At 37.1% G+C, this 16,928-nt stretch overlaps 1 protein-coding gene across 1 annotated transcript in view; it reads left to right on the plus strand.

Annotated features, from left to right (window-relative positions):
• LOC140237274 (DNA repair and recombination protein RAD54-like) overlaps positions 1-9,584 on the plus strand; it is a 37,091-nt gene extending 27,507 nt beyond the window's left edge. Inside the window, exons 15-22 of the mRNA XM_072317219.1 lie at positions 227-259; positions 2,079-2,234; positions 2,995-3,105; positions 3,779-3,902; positions 4,294-4,372; positions 5,735-5,914; positions 6,517-6,680; positions 7,108-9,584. Coding sequence (XP_072173320.1) covers positions 227-259; positions 2,079-2,234; positions 2,995-3,105; positions 3,779-3,902; positions 4,294-4,372; positions 5,735-5,914; positions 6,517-6,680; positions 7,108-7,309 — 1,049 coding nt within the window. The 3' untranslated portion in view covers positions 7,310-9,584. The remainder of the gene's footprint in view (positions 1-226; positions 260-2,078; positions 2,235-2,994; positions 3,106-3,778; positions 3,903-4,293; positions 4,373-5,734; positions 5,915-6,516; positions 6,681-7,107) is intronic.
• Positions 9,585-16,928: the final 7,344 nt, after the last annotated feature.

Here is a 16,928-nt window from a genome sequence, read left to right on the forward strand (position 1 = left end):
GCCTTTGTTTGATGGCTTTTGAAATTGATTCCATGCGCACAAAATTTAGCATGTGCAGTTTGTATGAAATTGTGAAAGATTTTGTGAATAAGCAACTCTGTCAGTTGGACAAGCATTGTAGTGCAAACACGATAAAGACATTTCGTGTTCCTGTCTATTCTAAGAAATATTTTTCATTTCCCTCTATTTTCTTTTTGTTCTGTCATTTTCATTCCTTGTCTTCTAGCCACTTTGCTGACCAAATATCTCCCTGTGAAAGGTAAGTCTTCATGATTGAGATTTCAATACTTTCTTTTGCAATTTGCTTTTGCTTTTGGGGTGGAAGCAAATTAATCACACATTACAACCATGTTTCTTTTGATACTTATGAATCAATATGATTTGCAGTATTGTGAGTGCACACTGTTAAGCACAACAGCCATGAAAAAAAAAGATACTCGTATGGCCATTAATGATGGATGGATGATGAAGAGTGCATAATTTTCAAATTAATATACAGAATTACACAAATACTGGGTAGGGTGTGATTTCGTTCACTTTCTTTTCATGCAGACCTCTAGTTTGTTTTTATTTTCAATTATCTGTCATTACTCTCCAAGAGTCTGTGTAATAACATGTGCCCAATTTTGATGGAGTTTGCCTTATTTCATAAAGCACCCTATAGCGATGGCAACTTTCAATAATTGTAGCTACCGTGGCAACAGTCAAGCAACAGCCAGTCAGCTGCTTGCATTGAAGTTATCGCCACGGTGACCACTCATGTTGTAGCTCTACAGTAGCTGCAAACCTTTTTATGCCTTCGCCAACGAAGTGGCCGGAGGCATTATGTTTTCGGGTCGTCCGTCCGTCCGTCCGTACGTACGTCCGTCCTGTTTTGTTTTTGTCAATATCTCAAGAACCGTGTGGTGGTTTTACATCAAACTTGGTATGAGGGTATATCCTGGGGGGATAATACTTTGTTTGGATTTTAGGGTCACGGGGTCAAAGGTCAAAGGTCACAGGTTATTTTGTGAAAAAAAAGGTTGAAAATTCATGTTTTTCTCCATATCTCGCAAATGGTTCAAGGTATCTTCATGGAACTTTGTATATATGCTTGTTCCAATGGGCAGTGATTATCTAGGGAAGTTGGGGGGTCATGGTTCAAAGGTCAGGGAGTCAAAGGTCAAGGTCAACTCCTCAAAATATCACTACTTTCCTTATATTTATGCAATGCCTGAAGTTTTTTTTTTTTTTTTTTTTATAACTTGATGTATGCATGTATTACCCAATATATATTCCGTGGGAAGTTTCTTGCCAAAAGGTCAAGGGTATAAAGGTCAAAGGTCAAGTGATAGTGCTGAATTGCACTTTTTCCTCCATATCTCAAAAGTAACTCAAGGTATCATCATGAAACTTACATATTTATGCATGTTCAACCTAACAGTGATTCTCTTTGGAACTGTGAGGTCAAAGGTCAAAGGCCAGGTTTAGATAATGCTATTTTCCCATTTGATACTGAAATTATACTTTTTCTCAATACCTTGAAAATTACTCAATGCATAAACTTATAAAAGGGTCAAAAGTCAAGTAAAAATCATCAGTTCCCCAAATACCTGCACTCTGACATTTTAATCATTCATCCAATTGAACCTAGTTCTAGGAAAGTGAACATTCAGCACATTTGTGGCAAACCTGTCATTTTAATATTTTGCCAATTGTGTGAAACTGTCATCACACATTGTCAAGACATTGTACTATAGACCTATTAGGAGAACCATGCATTATGGCGGAGGCATATCAGTCGCCGTAGCGATATATCTAGTTTATATAATGAGCCCCTGTAATGGCAAGCTGCCTTTTTAAAGCTGATGTAGTGTTCTGCAAATGAAATAGTCAGCTTGTTCTCTTTGAGGTCTGCAAAGCTCATCTTTGCTTCTCCTTGTGCATGGTACCTTAGCAACCACTTCCAAAAGGGTGTAGTAATCTCATCGTATTCAAGGAATGCTAACATATCTTTGGAAAGTGATTAGGTGCTTTGGGACATTGGTTTTCAATCAATATTGATGTAGAAATGTTCCTTTTGTGTCTTTCCTACACAGTTGAGCAGGTGGTGTGCTGCCGACTGACCGCTGTCCAGTCTGCCATCTATGGCCAGTTCGTCCAGACCAAGATGAGAGACTGCCAGGTGACCGCTAGGGGAAAGATCTCCATGTCCACCCTCTCCGCCATCACCCAACTCAAGAAACTGTGCAATCGTGAGTCAAACAGCTCTTTGGGTTTTTGTTTGGTGTTAGTTTAAGGTTGGGTCTTTGTTTGTTTGTTGGTTGGTTGGTTGTTTGGTTGTTTGGAAGGATATCTCAAATATTGTAGCTGAATGCTGGCATGGAGTTTTGGGGATGGGATCCAATGCAAGTTGGAACAATGAATTATCTTGGAAAGGTGCAGCAGCACCGGAATCATTATGATGACGTAACAACTTTAAGGCAACTTAAAAGCATTGAATGAAGTGTGATGAGCTCAGATAATAGACATAAAAAAAAAAAAGAAGACAAGAGAATTTTTTTAACGAGTACAAATGCCTGAGCTTTTTGGAGAAGATAGACATGATATGACATAAGGAGAAAAGCATGGTATGATGTAAGATATGATCTCTGCAGTTCTGAAACCATTCACCAGATTCTAATGAAATCACTTGGCAATCAAACACTTGTACCAAATTAGGGCCACTGTCTGTGACATATTAGCATTCGTTTGCACAACGACAATGTACCAAAATAATGCCATTTACTTGAAACATTTCATCATGGTTTTGAATGGAAGTTTCAAAGATAAAAAAATGTGCTTTGCAAGTCAAGTGTACCCACACAAATGTGTTTTTGCTGTATATGTTGCATAAAAAGACATTTGCAGAATTTACTGTTAGCCCTTTTCTAGTTAGTGGTAATATCAAGAATGATATAACTCACAATTTTCCCTCTCTGTCATTGGTTTGTTCTGTTTTGTCCCACTTTACAGATCCATCTCTTGTATATGACAAGTGTGCCACAGAGGAAGATGGCTTTGAAGACACCCTTCAGTACTTCCCGCCAAATTTCAATCCTACGAAGATCAGATCAGAGCTCTCAGGTATCTTATCTATCCTCCCACACCCCAACTTCCATAACATTGTTTCGTAAATGTTCCATTTTCTCTGACTTTGTTTTAGCCCAGTGATGATTGTTGCACCTATTTTTACCCCGTGTAGTATTTTTGCCATGTGGCAAAGTAATTTTGCCTCTGATGAACACTCTTAGGAGGATCGAAAGCTCAGGCCCCTTTTGACTCCATATTTATGCTTTGTATATTTCAATCCATTGAGATCGACATTGTGACTCGTCGAATACTGCCGCTGCATTGTACTGTAACCACAACCCTGTGCACTCAGTGCTAGTGACAAGCCTGGCACCAGTCGTTGACATCGTCTCAAGAAGTTACAGTCCGCTGCGATGATTGGAATATGTCCCGTCGTGTATTCGCACGATAATAGTTGAATGTTTATTTGTTTTGAATAAGATTTGGCACTAAAAATACATGAAAACAATTTTTTTTTAAAGTCAACCAGTCATTGTCCAGATAAAAGAGGATCTGAATAATCGGTGGCCAAATAATCGAGATCCTGTTGTACCTCTACTATCAGATGCTTGTGTAATTGACAATCTTCTCTGGACTGAAATTTTTCTATAATTCAGGGTTTGCTTTTCTGCAAATTCAAACTCTTGTTTGTGCTCCCCCCTTTTCTTTCTCTCTGCTCATTTTCAAGGCAAGATGCAAGTTCTAGACTACATCCTTGCTGTTACCAAGACAACCACATCCGACAAAGTGGTGCTGGTCTCCAACTACACCCAAACATTGGATCTCTTTGAGCAGCTCTGCAGATTGAGAGGGTGACTGTCATTTATCTTTTTGTTTGGATTTTGTACATGTCTTTTTTTCTTTTGTTTGTTTGTTTATTTGTTTTTGTGTTTCAATACAATGAAGTAGATATTCAAAAGTTATGACACTTGTATATTTCTGAGCAGTTATTCTTGGAATGAACTTTGCAATGTGGAATTTGTTTTGATGTGTTACTGAAAATCCAGCCACCTAGCACATTCCATGTAGTACAAATGTGGACACAAGTTCATAAAAATGTACTTTTGCTTATCATATTTAGAGACAGAGAATAGTACATCACAGCACTTTGATATTAGCCTTGATAAAATGTGCTCTGCTTTGATCATAAGTGATGATGTTTTTATCCTCTCGTTTGTTTATTTTTCTCCCTGTCCCCTTCAGTTATCTCTACGTCCGTCTGGATGGCACCATGTCAATCAAGAAGAGAGCTAAGGTTGTGGATCGCTTCAACAATCCAAGTGTGAGTCTAGACAACAAGTCTGTCATGTCTTATTTACCTTATGTAAAAAAAAAAAAAAAAAAAATCTCATAGCTGACAATCTGTATGTGGCCTTTCCTTAGAAAAAAATTTCCTCCATGTGAATTGATTTCAAGTTCTTTCCAATTGTGATCAGTCTGTAACATTTCAGAAGTTGAGAGACTGCTTTAATAAATGACAATCGGATGTATGCCATTAGAAATAAAATATGCTGTTCATATACCTGCAGAAACTTCAGTTTAGTTTTTTTTTTTTTTTGCACCAAGCATTAAAAATATACAAAGCATACAATAAAACATGAGTGTACAAAATGAGATACAAAGAGAGAAAAATTCATAGGACATACGACATAAAAGTAAAAATAATGTGGCGGTATGACTACATACAGAGACAATGCCATTGGTGGGGGAAGCAGCAAGAAAGGAAAAGCCCTTGTGAGTAGCTGACCCATATTACTGTAACATACAAACCTTTGACATATCTAAGGAAAAAAAAAAAAAAACTGTTGGTATATGATCTAAAATGGGCACATATGCATAAGAGATAAAACCGACATTAATGCAGTCTCATAGCACTTCTCATCATGATTGCTATGTAATGTTTTACAATTGTCTGTAAATCAGGCCATAGCAGTATCCATCGATTTTCCATGCAAAGGTGAGTCACATGGAAATGTTTGGAAATATTCCTGCTATGGTACAATCGATCATCATGTGATGTTCTAGGGTGCGTTCGAGCGCTCTCCTAAAGCGAACTGTACAGAACCGTACCCGCGCCAGAGGAGCGTTTGAACGCTCCTAAAGTGTACCGTACCGTACTGTAGCGAGCCAAAAGTGGACCACTTCCCGATGTGCTCCAAAAGCGTACCAAAGCGTACCAAAAGTTCGCTGTAAAGCATGCTCGTATCATGCACATATGTCACAATGGAAAGACATCATTCTCTTTGTTTGGGACAGCTGTAAGTAGTTCAAGCGCCAGGTCAATAACATTCTTGCTGTAAACAAGCATGACCTTTCCTAAACATAACTCTTGAGGTACGCTTTCTCAACAGAGAGCTTGAACGCTCCCAAACTGGCATGGTATGGTACGGTACGCTTTAGTTCAGTTCGCTTTGGTTCGCTTTAGAGCGCTCGAACGCACCCCTACAGACAGGGAGACTGGAAGAACTGAAGTATAACCAGAGTATAGGTAAAAATAGTGTTTTAAATTGTCAAGAAAATGGAGAAATGCACTTACGATATATACCGGTATGTGGAGATATTGTTGCCACATGTGAAGAAGCCCACTAGATAGTGCTAGCAATTGTCAAAATTGTTAATCTCAATTCTGCTCGCACCCAACCAGAACCCGGAGTTTATCTTTATGCTGAGCAGCAAGGCAGGTGGGTGTGGCCTAAACCTGATTGGAGCCAACAGGCTGGTCATGTTTGACCCCGACTGGAATCCAGCCAATGACGACCAGGCCATGGCGAGAGTGTGGAGAGATGGACAGAAGAAGCAGTGTTTCATCTACAGACTACTAGCAGTAAGTTTTTTTTTTACCAGTGGAGAACCGACGTGATGATGTCACAGTCTGTTGTTACAGCTTGGTGCTGGTTCCACACAAAATATCCTTGCAAAAGGCTTTGGGCAGTAGATTGAAACCTGGTACATTTATGAACATGCTTAGCAACCGTTCATAGATATTAGATTCAGTTTCTATGGCGATTAATGGCTCTGACGTCACACGTCGGTACGCTATAATAACAATGATGATGAGGATAGTAATGATGATAATGATTATTTGCATGATGAGAAAAAGAATACACATACAAACATGCGATCTATTTTTTACAAGCTGATTATCTGAATTTAGAGATGGTACCAAAAGTATAAACATTGGTTTGCCTGCTAGCCCACAACCTGCGCCAATACCAACTATATCTCATCAAAAGTTAGGAGAGTTTGAATTAAATACTGACTTTCAACATGCTGTTTCCATGACTTGACACAGCGACCTTGGATTCTAGCCACTAGTCTTGCATGCTTAAAGACATTTTTTTTTTCTTTCAAGCCATGCAAATAAGAGCGTGCATATACCTAGCCTTGTCATGCTTGATTTATTCCATCTATCTCTGCCTTCTGCAGACTGGGACCATTGAGGAGAAGATCTTCCAGAGGCAGGCCCACAAGAAGGCCCTATCCAGCTGCGTGGTGGACAACGAGGAGGACGTCGAGAGGCACTTCTCTGTCAACGAGCTCAAGGATCTGTTCCGTCTCCATGGCGACACCCTCAGCGACACTCATGACAAGTCAGTGCATGGTTTATGACATAAATTGGAGTCAGACAATTAGCGTATTGCCTTCTCGCTACAGATTTATTTATTGCTCGTTTGAGGTAATTTGAAATATTAGGTGATTCTTTGTTTGCAAATGAACATATTGAAGCATTTGTCATGTTGTGAACAGACTTTAAGCACATTTCATTTACCTTGTTAAGAACTGTTTTAAGAAGATGTTTTCCATGAATAATTTCTGCAGTATGAAATCACTCACTATGCAGAATATAATTATTCTGCAAACTGATTATATAATATAAGTTCAAACTCAAGAAAATTCCAATTTTGAGCGAATATCATGATGATAGAAGATGCTGTAGTTGAAAACAAAAGTTCTACGCTTTTCATGACATGTAATCAGTGGAGGCTTGCTATGTCTTACCTTGATACTGTATACTAGGTTCAGATGTCGTCGCTGTGTGAACAACATCCAGGTGCGGCCCCCACCGGAGGATTCGGACTGCAGCAGCGACCTGTCACAGTGGAACCACTGTGCCGACAAGCGAGGCATCGCTGACTCTGCCCTGAGGGGAGTTTGGGAGACCAAGAACGTTTCCTTTGTCTTCCATCACAAGTCTCACGAGCAGATCAGGACTGTATGATGATGTTGCCATGGTGACCAGGACCAGTGTGACAAAGATTTCTTGATAGACTCTCAACGGAGTTTGTTTTGGGTGAGACGTGAGGCTGAGTGCTGCTCAGTGCTGCTGCGAGCAGAGTTGCCATTCATAACCAAAGGCCCGTGGATTATGCCTGTGACAATTCATATCGATCCCTTGGAACTGCTGTCAAGTTTTCTCTCTGTACATTCTCAACGTGGTTAGCAGGCTGAAACTTCTCGTGACTGGTGAAGGAAACGAACCTAAACTGTGTAACTTTGTGATTGACTCTAACGAGAGGAAACGCGCTCCAGCAGAGAGTAGGTAAACAGTGAACTTGTAAAGAAGTGAAAACAATGTGAGGGATTACCAACATATTTCACTCACTTGTCATTTGATAACGGGGTAAGGGCCATATGCTCCTCACAGGCAAGCGCCCATTCATCAGCTTACTTGCCCCAGCAGTCAGTTTTACATACCCGAGGCAAGAGGGCAAGCAAGTTTGCAGTAACATACTTTACAATCACAATATGAATGTCATTGACTTACCCGACATAGCTGCCTGTGGGCACTACAGATACCTATCCAGCATCAGTGTATTTATTTTCTGTCTTTGATGTATTTTGATGAAACAAAGTGAAAATGGTTTGTAATAGGATTTAAATTAAACTAATTTACATACAAAACACTTTGCAAAATGCACCGACCTAATGTCACATGGATTCTCCTTTAGACACCACAGTATTCTATATTCATGTAGTTTTAATTTTCTTTAAACTGTGCGATTTGCTCATGTTTCTAGTTTTTTTTTTTTCTGCTTTGCCTTTAAGCAACATTCTTATTGAGGTACATAGCCAATAATATACTTTGTAAGCACACAGTCAGAGAAGTATATCAATTAGTAATAGACTCTACAATGATAGAGGTATGAAATTGACCTTTCTTGGTGCTTGAAATCCCCTCATTTTTGAGAATTTTGAGGTATGAAGAACAAAGTTCAAATAGTGTATATACACAGTGTTGTTGTTTTTAGTATCCCTTCTATTCTATTATTTAAACAAGCAAATCTGTATCATGATGATTATGACAGAAGTAATATTTTGAATATGCAAAGTGGAAATACTTAAAGGTGCCAAATATGTTTTGAACACCTCAAGAACATTTGGGTGAATGAAAGAACATAATTGAAACTGTAAAGAGTGGTGTAAGTGTGAACATACACACCATAGAAAATATCGAGTGCAATACTGTAAGTCTATGTCACATAGAGAGAAAATTCAGTTGTAATCGTTTACAGTGTAGGATGTATGGAGCGGTCTAGAGAAACAATGTAATTCAGCTTGTAGGTGTTTAATTTAGTTGTCAAAATGTGTGTGAATAACATTCTCGATGTGAAATATGTTCACATTAGCCTTGTCACAAGAGATAATGTTCAGAGAAAAAAGTCTCTAATGACATGCATGTCAGCTCTGTCTCATTTGGGGTTTTTCATTTTTTTCTATTGTTTTTTTTTTCAATAAAAATCGAATGTGTCTGTAATGAGGACAGATTCAAATTTTGTTGCACATCTTTTTTAAATTAGTCTTTGTTGGTATATTTCATTTTGTGCATGATGAAGAATGTCCACAAGAGGATGAGAAACTCAATGACATGTTAGTTGTGTTAGATCACAGTAAATCAGTTTGTCCCTCCCTCCCAGCTGTTCTAATGTATAGATGGCTCTGCACCTTGTTGCAAGCATACTCTACACATAAACAATGTGTATTCAATGGACTATCTCACACATACCTGGTAAATAATGCCATCTATCATTGCCTAATTTGCTTGGCATACGTTTCTGCCACCAACATTGCTGTTTTACAAATACATTTGAAAACAGTAAATTTCTGTTACTTTGTTAGCTTGTTTGCCCCAGTCTGGATGAAACTCTTTTAGTTGTGTTAGGTTTTATTTTTTACTATTCTTATCAAAGCTAAATGACTTCAAGATGCTCTAATTTCAATTCTCATACATGTACAGACAAGCTTCTTCTGTATCTAAATCTGTTTAATTGATTAGGGGTGTTTGTATTTGATTTATTTTCTGCACCAGTCTGTAAATTCTTTATTCATGCTTTATGACTATGCATATCGAATGATAAGGTGCTGCATTTCTTTCATCTTGCTTGTATTTATATCTTGGTAAACTCTTGGTTTATCTTTCTTTTGTTCCTAAGTTTTTGTAACACATGTACCTCAATTCGTTGAATTTCTGAAGGAAAGGAGTTTACACTGTATACTGTTTTGTTGTTGTTGTTGTTTTTTTGTGTTTTTATGCCTCCGCCATGAAGTGGTGCCAGAGGCATTATGTTTTCGGGTTGTCCGTCTGTCCGTCCCTCTGTCCTTCCTTCCGTCCGTCCGTCTGTCCGTCCGTCCGTCCTTCCGTCCATCCGTAATGAATTTTGTGGACAAGGTAACTATCAAAACCTGTTGAGGTATCCTAATGAAACTTGGCATGTATGTGTATTAGGGGGTGAAGTTGTGCCTATCAACTTTTGGGTGCACATGCTCAAGGTCAAAAGTCAAAAGGTCAAGGTCAAATACATAAAATTTCACTATTTCCACCATATCTATTGAATGCCTGAAGATATTTTCTTGAAACTTAGTGTATACATGTATTACCCAATTAAGATTCTCTGGTGAAAGTTTGCGTCATGAGGTCAAAGGTCAAAGGTCAAAAGGTCAGGGTCAAATACATGAAATTTCACTATTTTCGCCATATCTATTGAATGCCTGAAGATATTTTCTTGAAACTTAGTGTATACATGTATTACCCAATTAAGATTCTCTGGTGAAAGTTTTGTCATGAGGTCAAAGGTCAAAGGTCAAAAGGTCAAGTAAAAATATCAAAACTTCTTTTTTTTCTCCATGCCTTGGAAAATTGTTCAAGGTATCTTCATGGAACATAGTATATACATGTACTGACTGGAAGTGATTATCTAGAGAATGTAGGGTTCATGGGGTCAAAGGTCAGGGGTCAAAGGTCAAGTGCAACACTTCAAAATTTTACTATTTCCCTCATATTTATGCAATGCCAGCAGGGTTATTATTTTTTTACACTTGGTGTATGCATGTGTAACCTAATAGAAATTCTCTGGAAAGTTTTTTTTTTTCTTCTTTTTTTGCCTCAAAGGTCAAAAGGTCAAAGATCAAGTGAAAGTGCTTAACTAACTTTTTCCTCCATATCTCGAAGTGGCTCAAGTTATCTTGAAACTTAGTACATATTATGCATGTTCTACCTGAAAGTGATTATCTTATGAATTTTAGGGTCAAGGGCCAGATGAAAATGGTAACAATTTACTATTCAATTCAGAAATTGCACTTTTTCTCCACACCTGTACCTTGAAAATTACTCAATGCCTAAATGTATGAATGGGTCAAAGTCAAGTTAAAGTCCTTAAATCCCTAGATACATGCTCTCCTATTCATCCAGTTAAACCTAGGTCAAGGAAGGTGAACATTCAACACATTTGTGACAAACTTGTCATTTCAATATTTTGCCAATTTTGTGAAAATGTAATCACACATTGTCCACATGTACTATCTAGACCTATTGGGAAAATCATGCATTATGGCGGAGGCATACCAGTCGCCAAAGCGACATTTCTAGTTTTTTTTTTTTTTTTTTTTTTTTTTTTTTTTTGGGGGGGGGGGGTTTGGTTTCGGGGGGGGGGGGATATTTTATCACATTAACACCCATCTGGTTAATAGGTGATCTCAATAAATCTTGCCAGGGTAAAGCATGTGTGTATACAAAATCAACTTTCCTTTGTCTGTAGGTCATCTATATGTCTTTGTGATTTTGATGCATGGAAGAGATCATCCTTTGTGATATTTGCATGAATATCAGAAATGGCCTGACCTTTCAAATAATCATGTCGTTCAAGGTGATGTGTGTATTCAGACTGTAATCACAGTCAAGAGTTAATAATGCTGTGCCATTTGCTGCCACTGGTGTGTGTGTGAAAGATGGAAGTTTGATTAGTTAATAATCAATCTAGGATTTAGAACCACTACCAACTAAGCTACACACAATAAGTGCAACTCCACTTCTCAAGGTAATTTTAGTGCTGTACAGGAGAACCATGTTATAACGAAGAACTAAAATTCATGGCAATTACCTCGCTATACAGTCAAACCGGTCTATAGCGGCCACCCAAGGGAGACGAAAAATGTGGCCGTTATAGACAGATGGTGACTATAGACAGGTTTTTTTAACATTCTTTTTCTATTGGAGAGAATTGTTTTTAGTGGTCATATACAGCAGGTGGCCACTATAAACAGGTGGTCACTAAGACAGGTTTGACTGTATCGGGGTTTCTCACTTTATCAGGATTTTAAAAAAACCAGAAGAAGTATAAAGCATTTGGGCCTGCCAAATCACCCTGTTATATGAGGGTTTTGTTATATCCAACATATGTTTAGTGAGGTTCCACTGTACAGAGGTTTCATCAAAACCAAACTTGATTTGATTATTTATTTTGATTTTATTTCTGAATTTCTTTTGTATACATAAGTGAAATACATGTACAAAGTCAATTGAACGAACTAATTGAGCAGGATATAATTTGAATCTGACAGTTAAAACAGATAAATGATTAATTCAAATATCCATCATTTTTATCTAACTCAATGCAAAATGAAAACAAACAGGCATTATTTTATGCATACATTTATGCAAACATAGGATCCTGTACATCTGTTGTTCAAAGACAAATTAAGCAACTCTGGATGTAACAGAAATACAGGAGACCATCATCATAAGCAATCACTTGACAAGGACAATGGCCTCAGAAATGATAGTCTGAACAATACGACATTGTAGGAATAATTATAAAAGTCACCACTCACTGAGTGGTAATAAAGAGAGAGGGAGGGAAGAATGAAGGGAAAAAAGAAAAAAGAAAGTGCAACAGTGCGTTGTGCAAAATGTGAAGTGCTTGCATGAAAATGAGTTGTGACTTAACCCTAAAAAAACTGGGCTATTTTGGTAGCTCGAAAGACTAGGGTGGGGGGGGGGGGGGCCTAAAGGGCCCCCCCTTAAGATCTCGGCCGTGGATCGCGCGATCGCCGCGGAAATTTGCACAATGGTAGTGTGCGATGTAATCTACAAGATCGTATATTTAAATTTTACAAAATAGTCTGCTTTTATTTTATTTTGATTAATTATGCTAATTTATGCGAGAAATCAGAGTCTTTGATCTAAATCAGTAAATAAAGCTCCAAAAGTGCTCATTTTTGGTCAAATTATTCTTTGTGGCATTCTTAGCAAATGTACTTGAAAAAAAATTCAGTATCCAAATTAATTTCTTATTTATTTTATTGTTTTATGAATTTCTTATATATTTCGTTGTTTTTTCGACCTTTTCGTTTTTGTTGTTTTTTTAACAAAATTTGTGGCAGACACTTTTTGAAGCATAATACTCCTAAAACAAATTAATTTTAGCCATTGAGAGTAAAAATAAGCATATTTATATGAACCATGTGAAAAAATTCAATTTGCATTGACTTTGTACACAGAATCACATTTTTGAGCCATTTTCGGCCTCACGTGCATGTACAAAAAGTTATGTAACTTTAGAACCGTACCCCCGGGCGTCACAAATTTGGTGTCAAAATGTGCGGGAAACTCAAAAGAAAAAAGTCATAGAGCATCGCGGCGAGAGCATTGCGTGTTGCAGAGTAATCGCGTGAAATGTCGAGGGGGGGCCTTTTAGGCCCCCCCCCCCCCCCAGTCTTTTTAGGGTTAACCCAGTGAAGACAAGCTGATTTTTATATAATGTGCATTTCCCATAGACACCTGTCAGAGTATACTCAGGAGTAGACTTCAACGGGTTAAGATAGATATGGAATGGAATCAGGGATGCCAAGTTCAAGAAATTTTTATGAGTGAGATTTTCATGACTCGGCATCGCTCGGCATCTCGGCACGCGAATGTGCCAGCGAGCGAGGGTGTGGGAGGGGTTTCTCCCCCCGGTGGCCTCCCACGGCAGGGAGCTTTTTCAATTTTTAGCTCTGAATGGTGCGATCAGGTACATACTTAAGTGACTATTTTTACTTATTTTGAAAGACAAAAGGGAAATATATACCTTCAACTGCAACTATCACTTTAATCTTTTGAGCTATGCTCCTTATTATAGGCCCAAGTTGCAGACTTTGCCCGATGTGTGAGAAAAAGTGGTGCCATGCGTGAGATCGTGAATCTTAAAAAAGATCATTTTTCATGAAAATTAGATATTCCATCAACTTGATACTAACATATGTTAAGGGTAGCAATTATTCCCCCTGCTTTCTGAAAGCATTTAGTCAAGTGCTCGTTCATAACGCTACAAAAGTGAATTTTTGTGGAATTTTCTTTATATTTTCTTTATATTGTTGTCCACACTATATGTCATAACCTCTTGTAGTCTCCTCATCCAGCGGTTCCAACACCAGAACTTTAAAATTTCATAACTTTTGCATCAAGTGTCCGATTTTCCTCAAACTTTCACTAATGTGTTTTACTAATGTTGCTGCTTTCACTCAATCCGCATTTCTCTTTGGGTTTGGGTTCTCTTTAAGGTATCTCGCTATATGTACAACAACGTCCCACTTCACTTTATTTGAGGAGAACAAAAATATGAATGGAATTGCAGTTTGATATTATCAAAAAAAAAATAGAGAGAGAGAGCATGTTCTCCTGTTTTGAATTTAGGAATATAGGATGTGTGTGTGTATAATGTGTAAAGAGGGAGAGAGAAAGGAAGAGATAGAAAGATACAGATACATAAACATTCTAGCATGTATACATTCTTACAGATAGATAGATAGATAGATAGATAGATAGACAGATAGGTAGATAGGTAGATAGGTATATAGATAGATAGATAGATAGATAGACAGATAGATAGATAGTAGATAGATAGATAGATAGATAGGTAGGTAGATAGTAGATAGATAGACAGATAGATAGATATATAGATAGATAGATAGGTAGATAGATAGATAGATAGACAGATAGATAGATAGAAAGATAGATAGATAGACAGATAGATAGATAGTAGATAGATAGATAGATAGATAGATAGGTAGGTAGATAGTAGATAGATAGACAGATAGATAGATATATAGATAGATAGATAGGTAGATAGTAGATAGATAGATAGATAGATAGTAGATAGATAGATAGGTAGATAGATAGATAGATAGATAGATAGGTAGATAGTAGATAGATAGGTAGATAAATAGGTAGGTAGACAGTAGATAGATAGGTAGATAGTAGATAGATAGGTAGATAGTAGATAGATTTAGATAGTAGATAGGTAGATAGTAGATAGATAGGTATAGATAGATAGGTAGGTAGATAGATAGGTAGGTAGATGGATAAATTGAAAAATAAATGAGTAAATAGATGAATTGATGAATAGAAAAGAGAATGTTCATTAATCCCCTCTCCTGCATTAATACTCCAAGGGAAATTCCATCCGGATGTCATGTTGCTTTGTATGAAAACAGAATATCAGAGAAACAAAAAATCAGCAAAAATTTGGGTGGGAAAATCGCCGATACATAATTATGAAAAGTTATCACGGTGTAATTGCAAAAGTTATGAAAGTATCTGGTAAGAAAATTTGGTAACTTTGTGTGATCTAAGTGTTGAGCAGCTCTCTCTCTCTCTCTCTCTCTCTCTCTTTCCCTCTATTTGCTTTGTTCTAGAATTTCACAAATTTTCATTTTTCTCATATACACTCAGCAAAAAAAAGAAAAGAAAGTAAACACTTTTTGGGGTTCAAAATTTTCATAGAAGATTTTGATGAAAATCAATGTATTATATGCCATATTGGCTATCAACCTAGTAAGTCAATATCAAGGAAAACTTTATGCATGAGTGAACACATTTGTTTTTGTCCTCCAAAGCACAAAAGTAAAATTTGCAAAAATTTGCATATCACCTTTCATTTGCAAATGCCCTCTAAGATAGCAATGATAACAAGAGACCAGTTGAACACAATGAGAGACATGAATGAAATAAGAATGCAAAAATATGTTTACGTTCTCTTTTTCATTTATAACATAAAAAAAAAAAAATCAGAGGGAGAACAGATAGAATTTTCTCTCAACTCAAACTTCAAATGACATAGGGAGTAAGGGCACAATGATGATTAAATGAACAGAATATCTTTATTTCATTCATTCAATTTAGTAATTTAAGAATTCATGAGACAAATTCAAGAACCAAATATGATTTAGAATTTTCCTAATTTGAGAAATTAATTCCTATTTTTCTTAATGTAGCTTCTTCTCTCATTTCATTTGAATTTGAATGTGTCTTATATAACATGTTTGCACAAATAACTTCACCTCTTTTTCTATCATTTACTGGTCATGAACATATTATTTAAATGCTTGTTAGTATTTGCACATAGATTGGCTAGACAAAATAATGTATAAATGATCATAGAAACATGATAATGACAGCTAATATACTAAAAATGTCAACATTAACTCAGCAGGGTTATAAAGCGATAGTTTTCTTTCTACATACATTTTAGAAAATGTGGAATCAAATTAAGATGTATAGGCCATACAATAGCAAGTGACTTCATATACACACAACTGACATAAAACAACACTTGTGAAACTAATATTTGCCCTTTCAGTTTAGTGCTTATTTCTTTATCATTAAAGGGACAGTACTGGTTGAGGTGAGGATTCAGGTTTCTAACATTTTTGGTGAGATAATGAGAAACCTCTTATGAAATATGAAAGAACATGTTATTTCAAGAAGGATTCAACATTTATTTGATGAATATTGGTCTTGAAATGGCTGAGATATCCAAAAAAGCAATCCTATTACAGTTGACAGGCCACTCCTTTTATTAGGATCACTTTGTTTTACCTTTTAGTGTTTTAGATATCTCAGCCATTAATTGGAAACCGATTTTCGTCAAATAAACTTTTGATACCCCTCAGAATTGCATGCTCTTTGACATCTCATAGAGCTGTTTCTGAATGTCTCGCAAGACGTTAAAAATCCTCGCCTCGACCAGAACTGTACACACCCTTTAACCAATGCAGGAGCGAAACATTAATGCAAGTGGAAATCTGATCCTCTGAACGGTTTCTGAAGCAATCGACAAGCTGAGTTGTTTCGACACTTTCTGTTTTGTTATCCTCGAGATAAGTGATGAATTCGACCCTCGAGGTCGCCTAGTAAAACAATTTGTCAACGAAATTCCTTAGGATTAATTATCGATTTCTTTTGAAAACCCTCTTCCGCGAAGCTCATTAGTGTAGAGATAAATCACTGCTTCATATCGGAACAATCGGTTATATGTATTTAATATGCTCGTATGCGAGGAATCGACACAAGAACATCATCAACAAGCCGAATCGAACACGTCCACCTGTTGATTGGGAGGGCGTGCACTTTTCGCTGACCTCATTTTCCCTCTGCGCATGCGCAAATTAACTGATTTCGACGAGTGATATGAATGAATGATAGGTATGGTATTTGACACCCAATTTCCGGATAATATCCTGGCGAATATTTGTGGACTTCTGATGAGCAGATAAGGAATATTCTCTCGTATTTGTTGGAATAA

This window comes from Diadema setosum, chromosome 13 (assembly GCF_964275005.1).
Source record: "Diadema setosum chromosome 13, eeDiaSeto1, whole genome shotgun sequence".
Lineage (NCBI taxonomy): Eukaryota > Metazoa > Echinodermata > Echinoidea > Diadematoida > Diadematidae > Diadema > Diadema setosum.